The sequence below is a fragment of the Genypterus blacodes genome, unplaced genomic scaffold, assembly GCF_046128005.1.
Source record: "Genypterus blacodes isolate CSIRO-AG114 ecotype Tasmania unplaced genomic scaffold, CSIRO-AGI_Gbla_v1 ptg000070l_1, whole genome shotgun sequence".
Classification (NCBI taxonomy): domain Eukaryota; kingdom Metazoa; phylum Chordata; class Actinopteri; order Ophidiiformes; family Ophidiidae; genus Genypterus; species Genypterus blacodes.
The window spans coordinates 1,953,241-1,971,187 of record NW_027466880.1 but is presented as its reverse complement, the minus strand read 5'-3'; the positions used below and the strand labels follow the sequence as shown (position 1 = coordinate 1,971,187).

General features: G+C 40.0%; 1 protein-coding gene across 1 annotated transcript; it reads left to right on the top strand.

Moving 5' to 3' along the window:
- The first annotated feature begins 3,858 nt into the window (after positions 1-3,858).
- On the top strand, positions 3,859-16,175 carry LOC143005253 (myosin heavy chain, fast skeletal muscle-like). Its single transcript, XM_076156526.1, has 39 exons — positions 3,859-4,047; positions 4,150-4,293; positions 4,376-4,532; positions 4,679-4,706; positions 4,804-4,912; positions 5,005-5,097; positions 5,289-5,352; positions 5,430-5,528; positions 5,623-5,726; positions 5,803-5,941; positions 6,134-6,252; positions 6,357-6,506; positions 6,680-6,850; positions 6,938-7,247; positions 7,447-7,511; positions 7,865-7,952; positions 8,147-8,264; positions 8,339-8,462; positions 8,557-8,693; positions 9,941-10,196; positions 10,289-10,531; positions 10,613-10,789; positions 10,883-11,028; positions 11,116-11,206; positions 11,358-11,747; positions 11,840-11,966; positions 12,082-12,200; positions 12,298-12,494; positions 12,594-12,777; positions 12,869-13,034; positions 13,193-13,317; positions 13,562-13,870; positions 13,962-14,165; positions 14,247-14,372; positions 14,555-14,725; positions 15,016-15,120; positions 15,624-15,719; positions 15,850-15,981; positions 16,155-16,175. The coding sequence occupies exons 1-39, from the start codon at positions 3,862-3,864 to the stop codon at positions 16,173-16,175; spliced, it is 5,790 nt and encodes a 1,929-aa protein (XP_076012641.1). The 5' UTR covers positions 3,859-3,861.
- The last annotated feature ends 1,772 nt before the right edge of the window (positions 16,176-17,947 follow it).

Genomic DNA, 17,947 nt, shown 5'->3' with positions numbered 1-17,947 from the left:
CTACACCATATTGTGTGTCTCTGGTTTTAAATTTGAGCGATTATGTTCATGTGAAACTATTTATAATGTCTAAATGTAAATTAAATGTACCCAGTTTTAAACGTTTTGAAACTTTTTGTTTGCAGTTACTCAAAGCCATGGGGCTAATTTCCACTGAGGTTTAGCCATCAAGAAGATGGAAAATAGGAGGCCTGAGTCAGTTGGAACAGCTGCTGTCACAGTCATAAAAGACAAACCTGAGCAAAGCTGCAGGTACAAATCTAACGACTTAAAGCTATTGTAAGATCTTTCCTTCATTTATGTGAGGAACATGCTTTATTTATTTGATGTAAGTGGACTCAACTTGAATGACAAACACAAGGTTTTAAGATAAGTTCACACCATCAGGCTGTGTGCTAAGAAAATGTACATTATATAAATAGTGTGAACCAAAATAAACGTTGTAACTTTCAGAATCTTCTTTGTGAGGTATGAATAAAATGTTCATGATTGACACACAGCCAATGTAATGAACAACATAATTGGTGATCTTACATGTGTAATTTGAAATATTGCTTGTTGAATGAATATTTGTGTAACATGGACACATTTGGTTTTGATTTCTCATCTCTCTCTCCTCCGCTGTAGGGAAACACATACCTATGGAGAACAAAATACATATTAAGTATGTAAATAAGAAAGAAAATACACAGAAATGTTCACTATTGGTGTTGAACACAAATTGGAATACACAAGAACATACATGAATAATTAGAAATTAGTTTCTAAATTAGTCTGAATTCCCCAAACATTTAATTATATATATAAAGTATTTTAACAAAACAAAGCTACATGTGATGGCTGACATTACACATTTCGAAATCAGCAAGGGAAAAGCAGTGGGGAGTGCCATATGCAATACAAACAGATAATATATTTTGTAGTACGTCTGCAGTATAATCAAGAACGTATGAAGTATAATCACTATGCAGTAAGTTGGCAGGTCACTAAATTTTTATTATGTCCCAGTCCAATTTACTTCCTACCCCATAAGCCCTTTTAAATGTACGATATGCTTCTTCCTAATAGGCTACCAAAAGAATCCTTGGCTGATTTTAACACAGTAACAGCTGTGTCAATATACTTCACTCAATCAGTGCACCCTTGCCTGATTCATGTCAGTCAGCAACTGGATACTCTGAAATGCAACTGTAGAGCATGTATTGACAGTTTAAAGTTCATGCTGGAATGTAAAGACACCAAGTTTCTTACTTCGCCCTCTACTGTTACTCATCTTAGTTTGCCAGAATTTCATGAAATACAGGAAGTGTGTTCATGCCTTTTCTCCCTACAAAAGATCACAAGTGCAAAGTTAAGTTATTGTGAGCCAATTAAAAATCAAAGAAACTTGTAGTGCAGTTGTGTAAACACTTGGCTAAGAGTGACACCGCTGCCTACTTAAAGGTATCACACTATGTAAGAAGCATTCACAGTCAGACAGGCCAGGAGATTCAGCGACCCCACACATTAGCACATTCACAACATTATGTTGTGTATAATACATTATGTTGTGTACTTTTTTGGCATGTGGTGTATAATTCATTCTAAAAATGCAACTCATACATAGTGATAATATGTTGATGTTAATTGCTGAAGAATTCAAAGAATATATAGTATATAGTTTGATCATTAATTAATAATTTCAATAAACTTAAGTTAAGGGGAAACCAATAGAAGCAGTTTCCTTACATGAACCTTTTACTTCCAATAGAAAAATCATCATTAAATATTTCAGCGTCAACACACTTAGTTTCAACGCACGCACGCACGCACGCACGCACACATGCTGTGCATAGAGTAAAGGTGCCTGCAATCCCCAGTCCCCCGGTGGTGACTTATTTATTGCACACAAGGGAATAATAGCTGCTGTGGAATTAAAAAAAGATTTTTGATCATCCTTCAGACTTGACAATAAAAAAATGATATCAGCTGTTAAGTGTTTTTCTGGGGGAAGTATCCTACTGATGTTTATGCGCCAAATGCAGTGTTGCAAACCAAGCGATCGAAAGCCCATAATTCAAGGCCCCCAGGGAGATCTTGAGATACAGTATTTAAGCCCTATTAGTATTAGACATTGCTATAGTGAAGTTAATGTTACACCAGAGCTCTACCCAACTCTGCAGAAAATGGTGATGAATTTTGCTCTCCCCAAAATATCCAAAGTACACACATATTCTGTTGCACCCATAGGCTACGGTACAACTAAAATCAAGAATATCATATTTCCAAGTCTTCTTCCTCTTAACCACAAACACAAGCTCATTTAAGTGGCACATTTTTCTTAAAACCTTATACAATACATACATTTGCAACACTAGAGGCCCTTCCTGGAACCAAACAATTAGCTATGCTTGTGTCATGCACTATCCTTCAAACTACAGAGGAACTTACAAACATCATCAACAACTATAGATCTCTACTTACCCAGAAAGAGAAGCTACCTGAAAAGAACTTGATGAGTTTATGCGCTTGTTTCGGTGGTGTTGGTCTGAATCAGAAACAAGTCACTTCACAGCCTGGAATTCTTTCTTAGATGCTTTGTAACAGGATGCTCAGTTGCATCTGACATGGAATTAACAGAAGTGCTCAAGGCATTTGTCAACAATGATAATAGTCAGAACTTGGGAATGAGTAAAGTGGTGGCTATATTTATTTTCGGTCCTCGTTCACAAAGAAAGGCCAGACATATCGAATTCCACCTATTATTGCAACCTAATCATACCACAAGAGAATTCTTTAAATGCACCCTCTTTAGTGTCATCCTTTGGAAAGGGAAAACACAGTGCGATAATGGACCATAATGCATATTAAAATTAACCTAAGCCAAACACTTTGCCCTGTCTGTGAAGATATGTTTGGAACTATGTCACTGTCTGAAGTCTGTGAGATCCCATACCAGGCTTTCATATTCTCATTCAGATGGTGATTTATTGTGTATAGACTTTATGTCTTTTGTATTACCATTTCTTTCAGCAAGATATATAGAATCCACATAATAGATAGTATAGTATTTATAGTATTAGCATTTAGTATTCCACTTATAAAAACAAAAGTGAGCAATGAGACCTGATAAAGTTTTGGAATTCCTTAAGTCACATTCTAAATCCCACCCATGCTGCTTAGTTTGGACAACTTCTTCCACTATTGTCTCAGGTTTCATCTAATCTTTGTTTTCATAATTCAGTATACGGTGACAGCAGTTGTGATGATGGTATTGGGGAGCCATCTGAGACCCCAGTCCATCCATGTGGAGCTTAATGACCATAACAGGAAGGCTGCTGCAGCGTTGTGACCAGAGATGTGAGTATATATGAAGCACTCCCAGGCACCTCGAGGCTTTGGACTGAAGGGCAGCTCGCCAAAGGTAAGACATCTGCCATACCTTTGCTGTTTTAGCGGAGTGTGGTGAAAAACTACAATCAGTGCATTCTTGGTGAGATGAGTCCTCCGTATTGTTTTATTGGGAAATTCTTCTGATCTTTGTTGGGTGACAGATTTTTAAGTTACTAAGATTGTACGTTTTATTTCCTCTGCATGAGACAACTTGACTCTCCTCCAGAAGCTAACATATTTCAGCTTTAATGAAAATTGCCTGTTTTTAAAAGTTGAATTCTGTTGTTTTAGTGAGTATCAACCCAGCAACTGCATCAGCTGGCATCAAAAAGGTAAATGATGTTCATGCAACTGCTTAATAACAAGATTCCGCTGATGAACTGATGATGGTCCCTCAAATGTATAAATTCATTATTTTGCCATCAAATGTTAAAGATTGAATGTTGTCAATTGTATTTTACCTGAAGCAGAGGTGCCATGGAACCAGACATGGCTTGTTTTGGCCCTGCAGCCATTTATCTCAGGAAACCTGAGAAGGAGAGAATTGAGGCTCAGAACCTGCCATTTGATGCAAAAACAGCATATTATGTGACGGAGCCAACTGAGATGTATGTGAAGGGGAAACTTGTAAAGAGGGAAGGTGGCAAAGCCACAGTTGAAACTAATGGTGGCAAGGTAAGTGGACATTTGTCATAAAATACAAATTAAAAAACAAAAATTATCACTGCATCATAATGCTAAACATATTGCTGCACATTCCTTGTTGTATACATGCAGACCATCACCGTTAAAGAGGAAGACATCTATCCAATGAACCCTCCGAAGTTTGATAAGATTGAGGACATGGCCATGATGACCCACCTCAGTGAGCCTGCTGTGCTGTATAACCTCAAAGAGCGCTACGCAGCATGGATGATCTACGTGAGTTTGACCCCAACAAGCAAATGGCAACATCAGTAGTTGAGAGTGAACTGAGGAGGAGTAACATCTGTATGTGTTACAGACCTACTCTGGGTTGTTCTGCGTCACTGTGAACCCCTACAAGTGGCTTCCAGTGTACGATACAGTGGTTGTGTCAGGATACAGAGGCAAGAAGAGGATTGAGGCTCCACCCCACATCTTCTCCATCTCTGATAACGCCTATCAGTTCATGCTCCAAGGTGTCAATCATTTATAAGTTTTAATATGGCTTGATTGCTATAGGTGCACTTGGATATACAGTGGACAGACATTTTTGATAATGTGGTATATATAAAATATGATGTAATAACACTGTGTATGTGTTTATATTTCATTCTCTCAACAGATCGTGAGAATCAGTCAGTCTTGATTACGTAAGTCAGTTCTAGAGACCACTCGTGAGGTCCATTAAACATTATGTCTTACTTACTTTATACCAACTTACGTGTCTTTCACTTATGTGTGTTCTAGTGGAGAATCCGGTGCAGGAAAGACCGTTAACACCAAACGTGTCATCCAGTATTTTGCGACAATTGCAGTTGCTGGAGGGAAGAAAGCAGAGACTTCTGGAAAAATTCAGGTAAATACAGTATATACAGTTGACTACTACAGTACATGCAGGAAACTCTACATGATAATATGCAAGCCCATGTTGTGTGATGTCTTTTTAAGGGATCGCTTGAAGATCAAATCATTGCAGCCAATCCACTGCTTGAGGCTTATGGTAATGCCAAAACTGTGAGGAACGACAACTCGTCTCGTTTTGTAAGTATTTCTTCACAAATGTTCCCACCACAGTGTTGTAGTTCAGTTTACAGTTTGCATCTATAGTATTAAGATTGGTTGGTTGAAGGTAACACATTATGTATGTATTTTGTAATTGATGCATATGGAATTTGCATTAGCAGAGTGAATCATAAAGAAAACCACACACTGACTGCTTAATTCTATTACAGGGTAAATTCATCAGAATCCATTTTGGAACAACTGGAAAGCTGGCTTCAGCAGATATTGAAACATGTAAGTTTCCAGCCAGTCAATATCTCGAGGGATTAAATAGATGAACGTATCTCAGACACTTTTGCCTTGATTTTTAGATCTGCTGGAGAAATCTCGTGTGACCTTCCAGCTGTCTGCTGAGAGAAGTTATCACATCTTCTACCAACTCATGACAGGCCACAAACCTGAGCTGATAGGTGTGTCATAACTTTATGACAGTATCATACATATTCTATTTACATTTCCATGTGTACAGATCATACAGTATGTGTATGTATTTTCTTTCTCCAGATGCTCTCCTGATCACCAAAAATCCTTACGACTATCACATGATCAGTCAGGGTGAAATAGCTGTCAAGAGTATCGATGACATTGAAGAATTCATTGCCACTGATGTGAGTGGCAATTTCACCTAATTTGGTCAACATGTTTATGTTTATGTTCATGTTGGACTCACTCTTCAAATCACAGACTGCCATTGACATCCTGGGCTTCACTGCAGAAGAGAAGGTAAGCATGTACAAGCTGACTGGAGCTGTGATGCATCACGGCAACATGAAGTTCAAGCAGAAGCAGCGGGAGGAGCAGGCTGAGCCTGATGGCAATGAGGGTAAATTCTGGAATTAAATATCTTATTTTTATAGTTGAGTCAGTATTTTTTTGTCAAAACATGTGGCATTGATGATTTCTCTCTTCATGAATCAATTGGACCATCCACAACACCACACCGGCCATGTATTCCAGCTTTGTAGAAAGGCAATAATATCAGTGTTTGAACTTTTATGATATCTTTCTTTGTCAGAGGCTGATAAAATCGCATACCTCATGGGCCTGAACTCAGCTGATATGCTCAAAGCTCTATGTTACCCACGAGTGAAGGTTGGGAATGAAATGGTGGTTAAAGGTCAAAATGTGCCACAGGCAAGTAACATTAAATCACATGTATAAATATGAATTGATAATAAATAATTTTGGTACAATTGATCCTGAATAACCAAAACTGTGTGTTGAATCTTTAAATCTAGGTGCATAATTCTGTCATGGCACTGAGCAAGTCTGTCTACGAGAAAATGTTCTTGTGGATGGTCGTCAGAATCAATGAGATGTTGGACACAAAGCAGCCTAGACAGTTCTTCATTGGTGTCCTGGACATTGCTGGGTTTGAAATATTTGATGTAAGTAAACAGCACATGGCAGTGTGGAAGACTAAAACATTGTTGAAAATTGTATGGTTAAAATGTATCTGTACTCCATATGCTCATTGATAATGTATGGAGTTATGGATTGTATCGGCCACTAAAAAGATGCATACATCTAATTAGCAGTGTATCACTTTTCTGATCTCAAGTTCAACAGCTTGGAGCAGCTGTGCATCAACTTCACCAATGAAAAACTGCAACAGTTTTTCAACCACCACATGTTCGTCCTGGAGCAAGAAGAGTACAAGAAAGAGGGAATTGAATGGGAGTTCATTGACTTTGGCATGGATCTGGCTGCCTGCATTGAGCTCATTGAGAAGGTGGGATTTTTAACAAAACCGAAAATACCACTTTAAGTCCAGTATTGCAGTTCGTAATTGTAACTTTGTGTGCGTTGTCATTAACAGCCAATGGGTATCTTATCCATCCTTGAAGAGGAGTGTATGTTCCCCAAGGCAACAGACATGACCTTCAAGAACAAACTATATGACCAGCATCTAGGCAAAAACAAGAGCTTTGAGAAACCCAAACCAGCAAAGGGGAAAGCTGAGGCTCACTTTGCTCTGGTCCACTATGCTGGCACTGTTGATTATAATGTCAGTGGCTGGCTAGACAAGAACAAAGACCCCCTGAATGATTCTGTGATCCAGCTCTACCAAAAGTCTTCAGTGAAGCTGTTGGCCTTGCTGTTTGCATGTCATGCAGGAGAAGGTAGAAGTTTTCTATATTTTGTCTGAGAGTTGAACTGCCTGTATGTTGATCATTTAAGTAAGATAGCAACAGATGCAGGGTAGCAGGGTAGAGAAGCAAAAACAGAAATAAATCCATATCCAGTGTCAAAGGTTATTTGTCATATTTGGGATTGATTTAAATTATGACTGAAAATAACAGAAAATGCACTTTACAGATGCAAAAGGTGGAAGGAAAGGCGGAGGCAAGAAGAAGGGTGGCTCATTCCAGACAGTGTCTGCTCTCTTCAGGGTAAAGCTTTGTTCTAAAAATATGTGAAAATACTTTGAAACACGAGCATTGCACATTGATTAGAGAGACTCACTGAAGCATTCATGGCCAAGCTTTAGTATAGAACTCTGCTGTATCATTAAAATTGTCCTTCACAAATCCTCTTTCAGATTATCAGAAAAAATGCACAAACATTTTCTCATATGCCAATGCACCACTCCACAATTGTATCCTCATGCAGCATGAAATCATTGCTGAATGTTTATTTAAAAACAAATAGAAACTGCATGCTCATGAATTTAGACCTCCTGACATGTAATGAAACAATTGAGATATTATTACAAATGGAAATTATGTGTTTTGTCCCATCACAGGAAAATTTAGGAAAGTTGATGACCAACCTAAGGAGCACTCATCCACATTTTGTGCGCTGTTTAATCCCTAATGAATCAAAAACACCTGGTAGGTTTCCTGTAAATGTATTCATTCTGTCATATGTTCTGAAAACAGTGAATAATAATGGAACACTTTACACTGTTAAAGGATCTGAGTGATGCGGAGCTGGTGTCATCCACACACGGTATCTCTGCAACATTGCTGAACATCTGTATCACTGAGTGTGTTTGTGTGTGTGTGTGTTCTTTTTTCTGTTAAAGGTCTCATGGAGAACCACCTGGTCATACACCAGCTGAGGTGTAACGGAGTCCTGGAAGGGATCCGGATCTGTAGGAAAGGTTTCCCCAGCAGAATCCTCTATGCTGACTTCAAGCAGAGGTACTGGAGCTCTGACTGTGCTAAAGATAGAATAGCACAATGATGTTTATTCATGATTATCTGCTTTTTTTTAGATACAAAGTATTGAATGCTAGTGTCATCCCCGAGGGGCAATTCATCGACAACAAGAAGGCCTCAGAGAAACTGCTGGAATCCATAAGTGTGGACAAATCACAGTACAGGTTCGGCCATACCAAGGTATATCAACAGATTATATTATTACAAGAGAACTTTAAAGCTACAAAAAGAGGGAATGGTTTGATTAAGATATTGTTATCAAATCCTTAAATAGGTGTTCTTCAAAGCTGGTCTTCTGGGCGTTCTTGAGGAGATGCGAGATGAGAAACTGGTTGAGCTGGTGACCATGACTCAGGCTCTCTGCAGAGCTTCCCTCATGAGACGAGAGTTTGTGAAGATGATGGAGAGAAGGTACATTTTCGCTTTTCTAAATCTATAAATGTACTGTAGATTAGAAAATGTCTGCTATTCTCACATAAATGTTATTTCTAATATCTGAATGTCACAATATTGCCAAAGCTTTGATTTGTGGTCATGCAGGAAATGAAAAATGAAAATATGAAAAGAAATGCATAATGGATTTGGTTTTTGCACATGGGAGTACAGCACTTACTGGATGACTCACACTGTTACAGTGCCTGAGATGATATCCAGGGTTATGCGGGGATGCTTCAGAGTTTCTATTATTCATGCAGTTCTTCGCGCAAAGTTTCAGTGAATCACCGTTAAGTTTAGGCCCTGTAGCACTGGTAGAAGAAGAGAACATGCCTGCTTTCCTAATGAGATCCAGAGAGCATACGATTCTGTGCTTCTTGCCTTGCAGAGAACAGTATATGTATGGACAGCAACAAAAGTTTTGATGATCTTCATCGGTATTGCACTGATTATTTTAAAATCCGGATGCTTGTGCTGCGATTGTTCAATCCTAAGAATGAATAATATGAAGTGTGTGCCGGCGTTGTGTTACTTTGGCCTTCTACTGCCACCCACCTCCAGCACTGTGGTAACTGCAGCCACTGGGGAAAGTAACAAAGGCCAAATACTTCTCTAATTATCTGTTTGACACCTGCAGAGACCTTCACATGTGTTTCCGATGGTCTTAATTTCTCCCTGACCTACTTTGAGCTCTTAAAATAGCAACAAGAGAAAGGAATGCGTCAGTACGTAATGGGGCCTCTCTAGGAGAAAGTCCTTTTGCTATGACAGCCCTGAGTGAACCCTTGGAGTGAACATTGGTGTATGAAGCTGCTTAATATCATCATCGGCCTGTTAAAGGAAGCGATGAATGAGTTGGGCTTAGTAAAACCTCAGACCTCTACAAGTCAGGAACACAGACATATAGACAGAGATGTTGAGACGGTTCTGGTTTTGACAAGGCCTTGACCTACAAGTCTATGGGTTCATAACTGCAAAGGTTGTTGTCTCAGTGAATTTCCCTCCATTAAGGCTCTAGAACAGTTCTATTGCAACCTTTAGGGAGGCCCAATGAATTGTCAAGGTTATATTCACCTGCTCAGATCTTTACTTTTTCAGTTTTTCAAGCAGTAAGAAATAGTTTAAGCTGAACCTAACCTGCTAAGTGTCTTATCTAATTATCATCTTGTACCTTATAGAAAAAATAGTCAAGAAAACCATTATTTTCTGTCTTATGTCATCAGGGAGGCAATTTACTCCATCCAGTACAACATCCGCTCGTTCATGAATGTCAAAACGTGGCCATGGATGAAGCTTTACTTCAGGATTAAGCCTCTTCTTAAGAGTGCAGAGACTGAAAAAGAGATGGCCCAAATGAAAGAAGACTTTGAAAAGACCAAAGAGGAGCTAGCAAAGGCTCTGGCTAAGAAGAAAGAGCTGGAGGAGAAGATGGTGACGCTCCTACAGGAGAAGAACGACTTGGAGCTACATATTCAATCCGTACGTTGAACTGTGACGAAATTGCGATTTCACGGCTCCGGACTTTTTACAGCTCACTAACTTCCTTCAACTTTGTGTAATTGCAAATGTAGGAAGGTGAGAATTTGTCTGATGCAGAGGAAAGGTGTGAGGGGCTCATCCAGAGTAAGATTCAGCTCGAGGCCAAAGTCAAAGAGACCTCTGAGAGACTGGAGGACGAGGAGGAGGTCAATGCTGAGCTGACTGCAAAGAAGAGGAAGCTGGAGGATGAGTGTTCTGAGTTAAAGAAAGACATCGATGACTTGGAGCTCACCCTGGCCAAAGTGGAGAAGGAGAAACATGCCACTGAAAACAAGGTTGGTATATGATTCATAATCCCGTAATTTCTTGAATGATGGCATTCTTTGAACATATTTTTAACAATGTGGCCAACATAGGTTAAAAACCTGGTTGAGGAACTGGCTGCTCAAGATGAGACTGTTGCCAAGTTGTCCAAGGAGAAGAAAGCCCTCCAGGAGGCCCATCAGCAGGTTCTTGATGATCTTCAAGCAGAGGAAGACAAAGTCAACACTCTGACCAAAGCCAAGACTAAGCTGGAGCAGCAAGTGGATGATGTATGTAATGACATATATATATATAAACATAATGTGAACTTGGTCTCTTTGTAAACTGAAAACAAAAAATAATTCTTAATGTCTACGCAAAAGCTTGAAGGTTCCCTGGAGCAAGAGAAGAAGCTTCGCATGGACCTTGAGCGAGTTAAAAGGAAGCTTGAAGGAGATCTGAAACTCTCTCATGAAACCATAATGGATCTGGAGAATGACAAGCAGCAATCTGATGAGAAACTTAAGAAGTATGTATAACTAAATGTCTTGTCTCAACAATTCCCACACTGATAATGTCCATGTTGGTAAAGTTTGTTTATTTATACCACTAAAAGGAGAGACTTTGAGAACAACCAGCTCCTCAGCAACATAGAAGATGAACAGGCAATTGGGATTCAGCTCCAGAAGAAAATCAAGGAGCTGCAGGTAACTTGTCAAAGCGAGTTTAAAGATTATAGTTTTATAGTTTTGGTTAGAGTCCCAAAAGTCACATCTATTCTTGTATTACTCATAACAGGCATATGATGTAAAGTTTTACATGCAGCACATTTGACTATGTACACTTTGTGAATCACAGGCTCGTATTGAGGAGCTGGAGGAGGAGATCGAGGCTGAGCGTGCAGCTCGGGCTAAGGTGGAGAAGCAGAGGGCTGATCTCGCCAGGGAACTTGAGGAGATCAGTGAGAGGCTGGAAGAAGCTGGCGGAGCAACATCTGTTCAGATCGAGATGAACAAGAAGCGCGAGGCTGAGTTCCAAAGGATGCGCCGTGATCTGGAAGAGTCCACTCTGCAGCATGAGGCCACCGCTGCAGCTCTGCGAAAGAAGCAAGCTGACAGCGTGGCTGAACTGGGAGAACAGCTGGATAACCTTCAGCGTGTCAAGCAGAAGCTGGAGAAAGAGAAGAGTGAATACAAGATGGAGATCGATGATCTTGCAAGCAATATGGAATTTGTTGCCAAGTCAAAAGTAACGATGAATTCTCATTTTGATTAAATATGAATAATCAATACAACCAATGGTTGAACTGTTGACCTACATTGTTTGATTTTTGTTGGTAGGCAAACCTGGAGAAAATGTGTCGTTCCCTTGAAGATCAGCTGAGTGAATTAAAGGCAAAGAGTGAGGAGCATATGCGTCAGCTAAATGATATTAATGTTCAAAGAGCAAGACTGACAACTGAGAATGGTGAGTGTAACTTAAGAAACATGATAGAGGCTAACACAGTGGATAAGGCCTCATGAGGCAATTTTCACAAATCATTCACCAGAAATAGTGAAGAAATGTGCTTCTTTTCAATCAGGGGAATTTAGTCGTCAGTTAGAGGAAAAGGAATCCCTCGTTTCACAGCTGACCAGGAGCAAACAGGCTTACATTCACCAAATTGAAGAGCTCAAAAGGCAGTTTGAGGAGGAAGTGAAGGTATTGTGTCACACTCTTTTCTGATTTAATTAGCAATGGATGACTGATTTGTTTTTGTGAACCATAACATTGTAACATCACTGTGTGTCATTATTAGGCCAAGAACGCCCTGGCTCATGCTGTCCAGTCATCTCGTCATGACTGTGACCTGCTGCGAGAGCAGTATGAGGAGGAGCAGGAGGCCAAAGCTGAGCTGCAGCGTTCACTGTCTAAGGCCAACAGCGAGGTGGCTCAGTGGAGAACCAAATATGAGACTGATGCCATCCAGCGCACTGAGGAGCTGGAGGAGGCCAAGTAATGATGGAATGATTATTACATTTAAGAATACCGTTATACAAAAATAAATCTTGTTCAAAATAAAGGGAGACTAAGTTAGAATGTTGTTTTTTACAGGAAAAAGCTTACCCAGCGTCTCCAGGATGCTGAGGAGTCCATTGAGGCTGTGAATGCAAAATGTGCCTCTCTGGAAAAGACTAAACAGAGACTGCTGGGTGAGGTGGAGGACCTGATGATCGACGTGGAGAGAGCTAATGCTCTGGCTGCTACCCTCGACAAGAAGCAAAGGAACTTTGACAAGGTTAGATATTTTTGTATAAACACAAGGTTAACAAAGTGTTGACAGCCAACAGATGCCTGATATGAAACTAAAACACTTTGTATATTTACAGGTTCTTGCAGAGTGGAAACAGAAGTACGAGGAGAGCCAGGCAGAGCTGGAAGGAGCTCAGAAAGAGGCTCGCTCTCTCAGCACTGAGATGTTTAAGCTAAAGAATTCCTATGAAGAAGCTATAGACCATATGGAGACCCTGAAGAGGGAGAACAAGAACCTGCAGGGTACGACAGCCAATCTTGGTTGTGATTGTATAACAAAGGACTTTTTTTGTGTGTTAGATCACACAAAACACCACTTCATATCATAATCAAGTTAATTTAAAGGAATTATTGAAGGAAAGAATCTGCCCTAAACATTTTTCTGTTTTTGTTTCATGTAGAGGAAATCTCTGAAGTGACAGAACATATCAGTGAGGCAGGAAAGACAATTCATGAGCTGGAAAAAGGAAAAAAGACGGCAGAGGTTGAGAAGGCCGAAATCCAAACAGCCCTCGAGGAGGCAGAGGTATTTAACAGAAACAAAGGAGAAGATGGTGATGAATGTGTTAATAGCAATACAGAGAAAGATATTAATAAACATTACCTGAAGTTTTTATCATTTGAGAAATGCCAAAGTCTTTTAATTCAAAATAATGTGAAAAACCTAAATGTAAAAAATGACATAACGCATTACGCAAATATGAGAAGTTATTCAAACAGCTTTTGAATAACTTGATTTTTAGTTTTCTTTTTGATCTTTCATTCTGTAGGCAACACTTGAACACGAAGAATCCAAGATCATGCGTGTTCAACTGGAGCTCACCCAAGTCAAGAATGAAATTGACCGCAAAATTGCAGAAAAGGATGAGGAGATGGAGCAGATCAAGAGGAACAGCCAGAGAGTGATTGAGTCCATGCAGAGCACTCTGGATGCTGAGATCAGGAGCAGGAACGATTCCCTAAGAATCAAGAAGAAGATGGAGGGAGACCTCAATGAGATGGAGATTCAGCTCAGTCACGCCAACCGCCAGGCTGCTGAAGCCCAGACACACTTGAAGAGCGTCCACGGCCAACTGAAGGTAAAGCAGTAACATTTAATACGTGTCATAATTATGCTTATAAAGATATACGTCCATTATTACATATATGTGTATTTTTCTCTCAATTCAGGATGCCCAGCTGCACCTTGATGATGCTCTCAGAGGTCAGGCGGACATGAAGGAGCAGGTAGCCATGGTGGAGCGCAGGAACAACCTGATGATGGCTGAGATTGAGGAGCTGAGAGCTGCTCTGGAGCAGACAGACAGAAGCCGCAAAGTGGCTGAACAAGAGCTGGTTGATGCCAGCGAGCGAGTGGGGCTGCTGCACTCTCAGGTAGCGGTCCTATATTTTATTTCAATCATGAAGAAATCAAGGCAAACACATTAAAACATGTTATATGTCTAAATCTTTTAGAATACAAACCTCATCAACACCAAGAGGAAGTTGGAGGCCGACCTTGTCCAGATCCAAGGTGAAGTGGAAGACTGCGTTCAGGAAGCACGAAATGCTGAAGAAAAGGCTAAGAAGGCCATCACTGATGTGAGCACATTTTCCTGCACTATTAAAGCCTGGAAAGTAAAGCCAGCTTTTAAAATGTCTGTTTTGTCTAATTTGGAATATAGGACATATTTCCGTCAGCTCTTGTGCTTGCTTTTGACAGTTGAGTGTCCGGGTTTGATTATTCAGATTGTTTCCTCTCTAATGTGTATGTATATGCATAGGCTGCCATGATGGCAGAAGAGCTGAAGAAGGAGCAGGACACCAGTTCTCATCTGGAGAGAATGAAGAAGAACCTGGAGGTCACTGTGAAGGACCTGCAGCATCGCCTGGAAGAAGCTGAGAATCTGGCCATGAAGGGCGGCAAGAAGCAGCTCCAGAAACTGGAGGCCAGGGTATGGCTGCAATATCTTTATGTTACAGGAACACAAGCAGATAATCAATATCATTTTGTATATCTGCAGAGAGAATACATTCATGCAGTTCAATGCACTTCATGCACACTTGCCTCGCCTGATCATGTTGTCAGTTCCCCTTTTGTCACACTGTCTCATTTGCAATTATTTTGGATCATTTAGTGTGGACTGCAGTTTGTCTGTGCAGCTACAATAACCATGTGAACACAAACCGCTCCTGAAAGTCTCTTCATTTCACTGATCACATATGTCATTTCTTTTTCTCTCAGGTCCGTGAGTTGGAATCAGAGGTGGAAGCTGAGCAAAGACGTGGCGCTGAGGCAATCAAAGGTGTTCGCAAATATGAGCGCAGAGTGAAGGAGCTGACTTATCAGGTACAGAGAAGCTCAGGTTACTATCACACTAATAATCAGATGTAATCCGGCTCCGTACAATGAGCAGCTGAAGACAAACTAAATGTAAGATGTTTTTATACCCCTAGGGGGCATGAATCACCATGATATGAGAAGGCTCTACTATAAACATACTGCAAGCGTGACATAGAGCAGAGCAGAAGATCAAACACATTCCTCCATAGCAGCTATAAATATACAAACACACATATGTGCTTGTTATGGTTGTGCAATGTTTGACATTCGTAGAGATGTTTCACACGTCTTCACCATGAAAATGTAAATGGAGAGAACCAAAATTTGTGGACATTCCGTTCTCAGGGGTGAACATGAATGACAGATGACATAATGTGTTGCACACATATAGGATCAGCAGGATTAAGACATTCTGCAAATACTAAAAATGAAAAAATGCAGGAAAAGGAGGTACGATGTGTTGTTCTTAGTGACCATCTGTAAGAGATTACACTGTTTATGACCTGTAGACCGAAGAGGACAAGAAGAATATTGCCAGGCTTCAGGACCTGGTGGATAAGCTGCAGGTGAAGATGAAGTCCTACAAAAGACAAGCTGAGGAGACTGTGAGTGATCTTTGTGGCTCATTTTGGTCAACATACCAATAATAACGTTTCATAACCTGGACTTTCTTTAACACCGGTGACAACATAATAATCTATTATATGACTTTCTTTGGGTCATGTTCATTCCCAGGAGGAGCAGGCCAACGCCAACCTGTCCAAGTTCAGGAAGGTTCAGCATGAGCTGGAGGAAGCAGAGGAGCGGGCCGACATCGCCGAGTCCCAGGTCAACAAGCTGAGGGCAAAGGGCCGTGAAATCGTCCGGGTACAAGACATTTCATTTCTTTCCATTCATTAAGGATTATACGCTATAATTAGTAGTAGTAGTAGTAGTAGTAGTATTACTATACTAAAGCAAGAACTAAGTGGTTGTCTCTGAATGTAGATCCGTATCTCTTCCAGCTGTCTTCTCACTGTCACATTTGTATTCATTTAAAGGGAAAAGAAGCCGAGGAATGAGCGTCGGCCTAAGTGACAAATCGTCACAATATCATACGATATGATCTCCCTGTCTGACGCAACTGCTGGGATACCAGAAATAAATTTGCAAGCAACTGGCAGTCATGGTGTCCATCAAATTTGTGTTTTCATTTTATTTAGAACACAATCTAATCTAACAAGTATTTAAAAAAACATGTTCATGGTGGTTGATTTTAATTCATTAATAATGATTGTTTTTGCGTATTTTGTGCATATTTTATTTTATTATCTAACAGAATAATCAGTAGCAGACTTTAGGAATCAGTCTGAATGTGAGCTCTGTACTTTCACTGTTTAAAATAACCTGGTTGTCAACTTGTGGCTGTTAACACATAGGAGCTCACCAGGTTAAGATAAGTGCAAATCTTCCAGTAGTGGTGTTAATGATGTGGGCCGTCTGGTGACCTTATGGTTTTCATGTGTGCTTCAAAACTCATGTTACTCACTAGGTTATAAAAATAGACCCATTAGTGAACAACTACCACTGCTTATTTTATTATAGAATACATTTATCATATATACAGATTGGGCCTATCACAGATTTCTTGATCACATTTTCGAGCTAAAATTTGGTTTCAATAACAAAATAATAGTATCGAATATGTCAGCTTACTACAATTGTATCAGCAGAAATGACAATAAGATGACGTTTGAACATTGTGACCTTACATTGATATAAGCATCTGTATTTATTTGTGAGGTGTTTGACCTATACTCAATTGAATCAGAGCTGTCAATAGCAGTTCCCCTCAGGCAGACAAAGGCTATGACCTCTAAGTATGTGACAGTTTTATATCAAAGGTTGTTCCACAATAAGACTTGAGGCGAGCTGAGGACATAGCTGAGGAGACGGCTATATTTGTATTTCTTCCTAATAAAGCCCACCGTGGAGCAGAAGAGATCCAGTATCAAAATTTTATTGAATATATATGCCTGTTCTCTGAGGTGCCAAGTCCTCGGTATTTAGTTCCCAATGTCGTCTGCCCATCTTTGCCAGTTGAGGGTCATCTTTCAACAAGGAAAGAATGCCAACTACCACACATCATATAACATGATCCCTTCTCAGAGCGTATGGGGAACAAACACTTGACTTGAGGGAAGGTCAAGCGACATGGCTGGCCTTGTCTTCAGTTCATCTGTCAGAATGCACAAGAGAACAAGACCATGTAAAGAAAGGATTTAAAAATACATCTGCACCCGCGAGACAACACAAGTGTCTGCATCACACAACCTGGGAGACAGAGAATCACCTGTTCACTGCAGACTCCACATGTGACAATATAGACTTGTTAAGTTTACAGTCCCACAAACAAAACATTCTATAAAACTATAATTTACAAAGAATAGCTGAGGACACTGACTGACAGGTTATATTATCACAGGACTTTATGAATATGCTGGGACATATTTGGGTAAATCAGCCATTTTAACTCTGAGGAGTATTCTTGCAGTAAAACTGAAGCTGAATTGAAGAACAACTTGTGTTGTGAAAAGTGACCTGAAAAGGTGCTGAACTGAGGACATTTCAATGTATTTCTTTAGCCACGCCCACTAAAAGCGTGTCAGTGGCTTCTTGTTGCTCATGATTTCCTGGAAAGAAGAAGTAACAAAGATGACTGTCCAGTCCAGTTTGTTTCACTAAATCAATTACAGTGCATATGAAGTCTACTTAACAAAAATTATGGACATTTCTTCGTAATACTGCTGTGACTCTCTGCAGTTTTAACCCAGTCAAATTCAAATTCAAATGC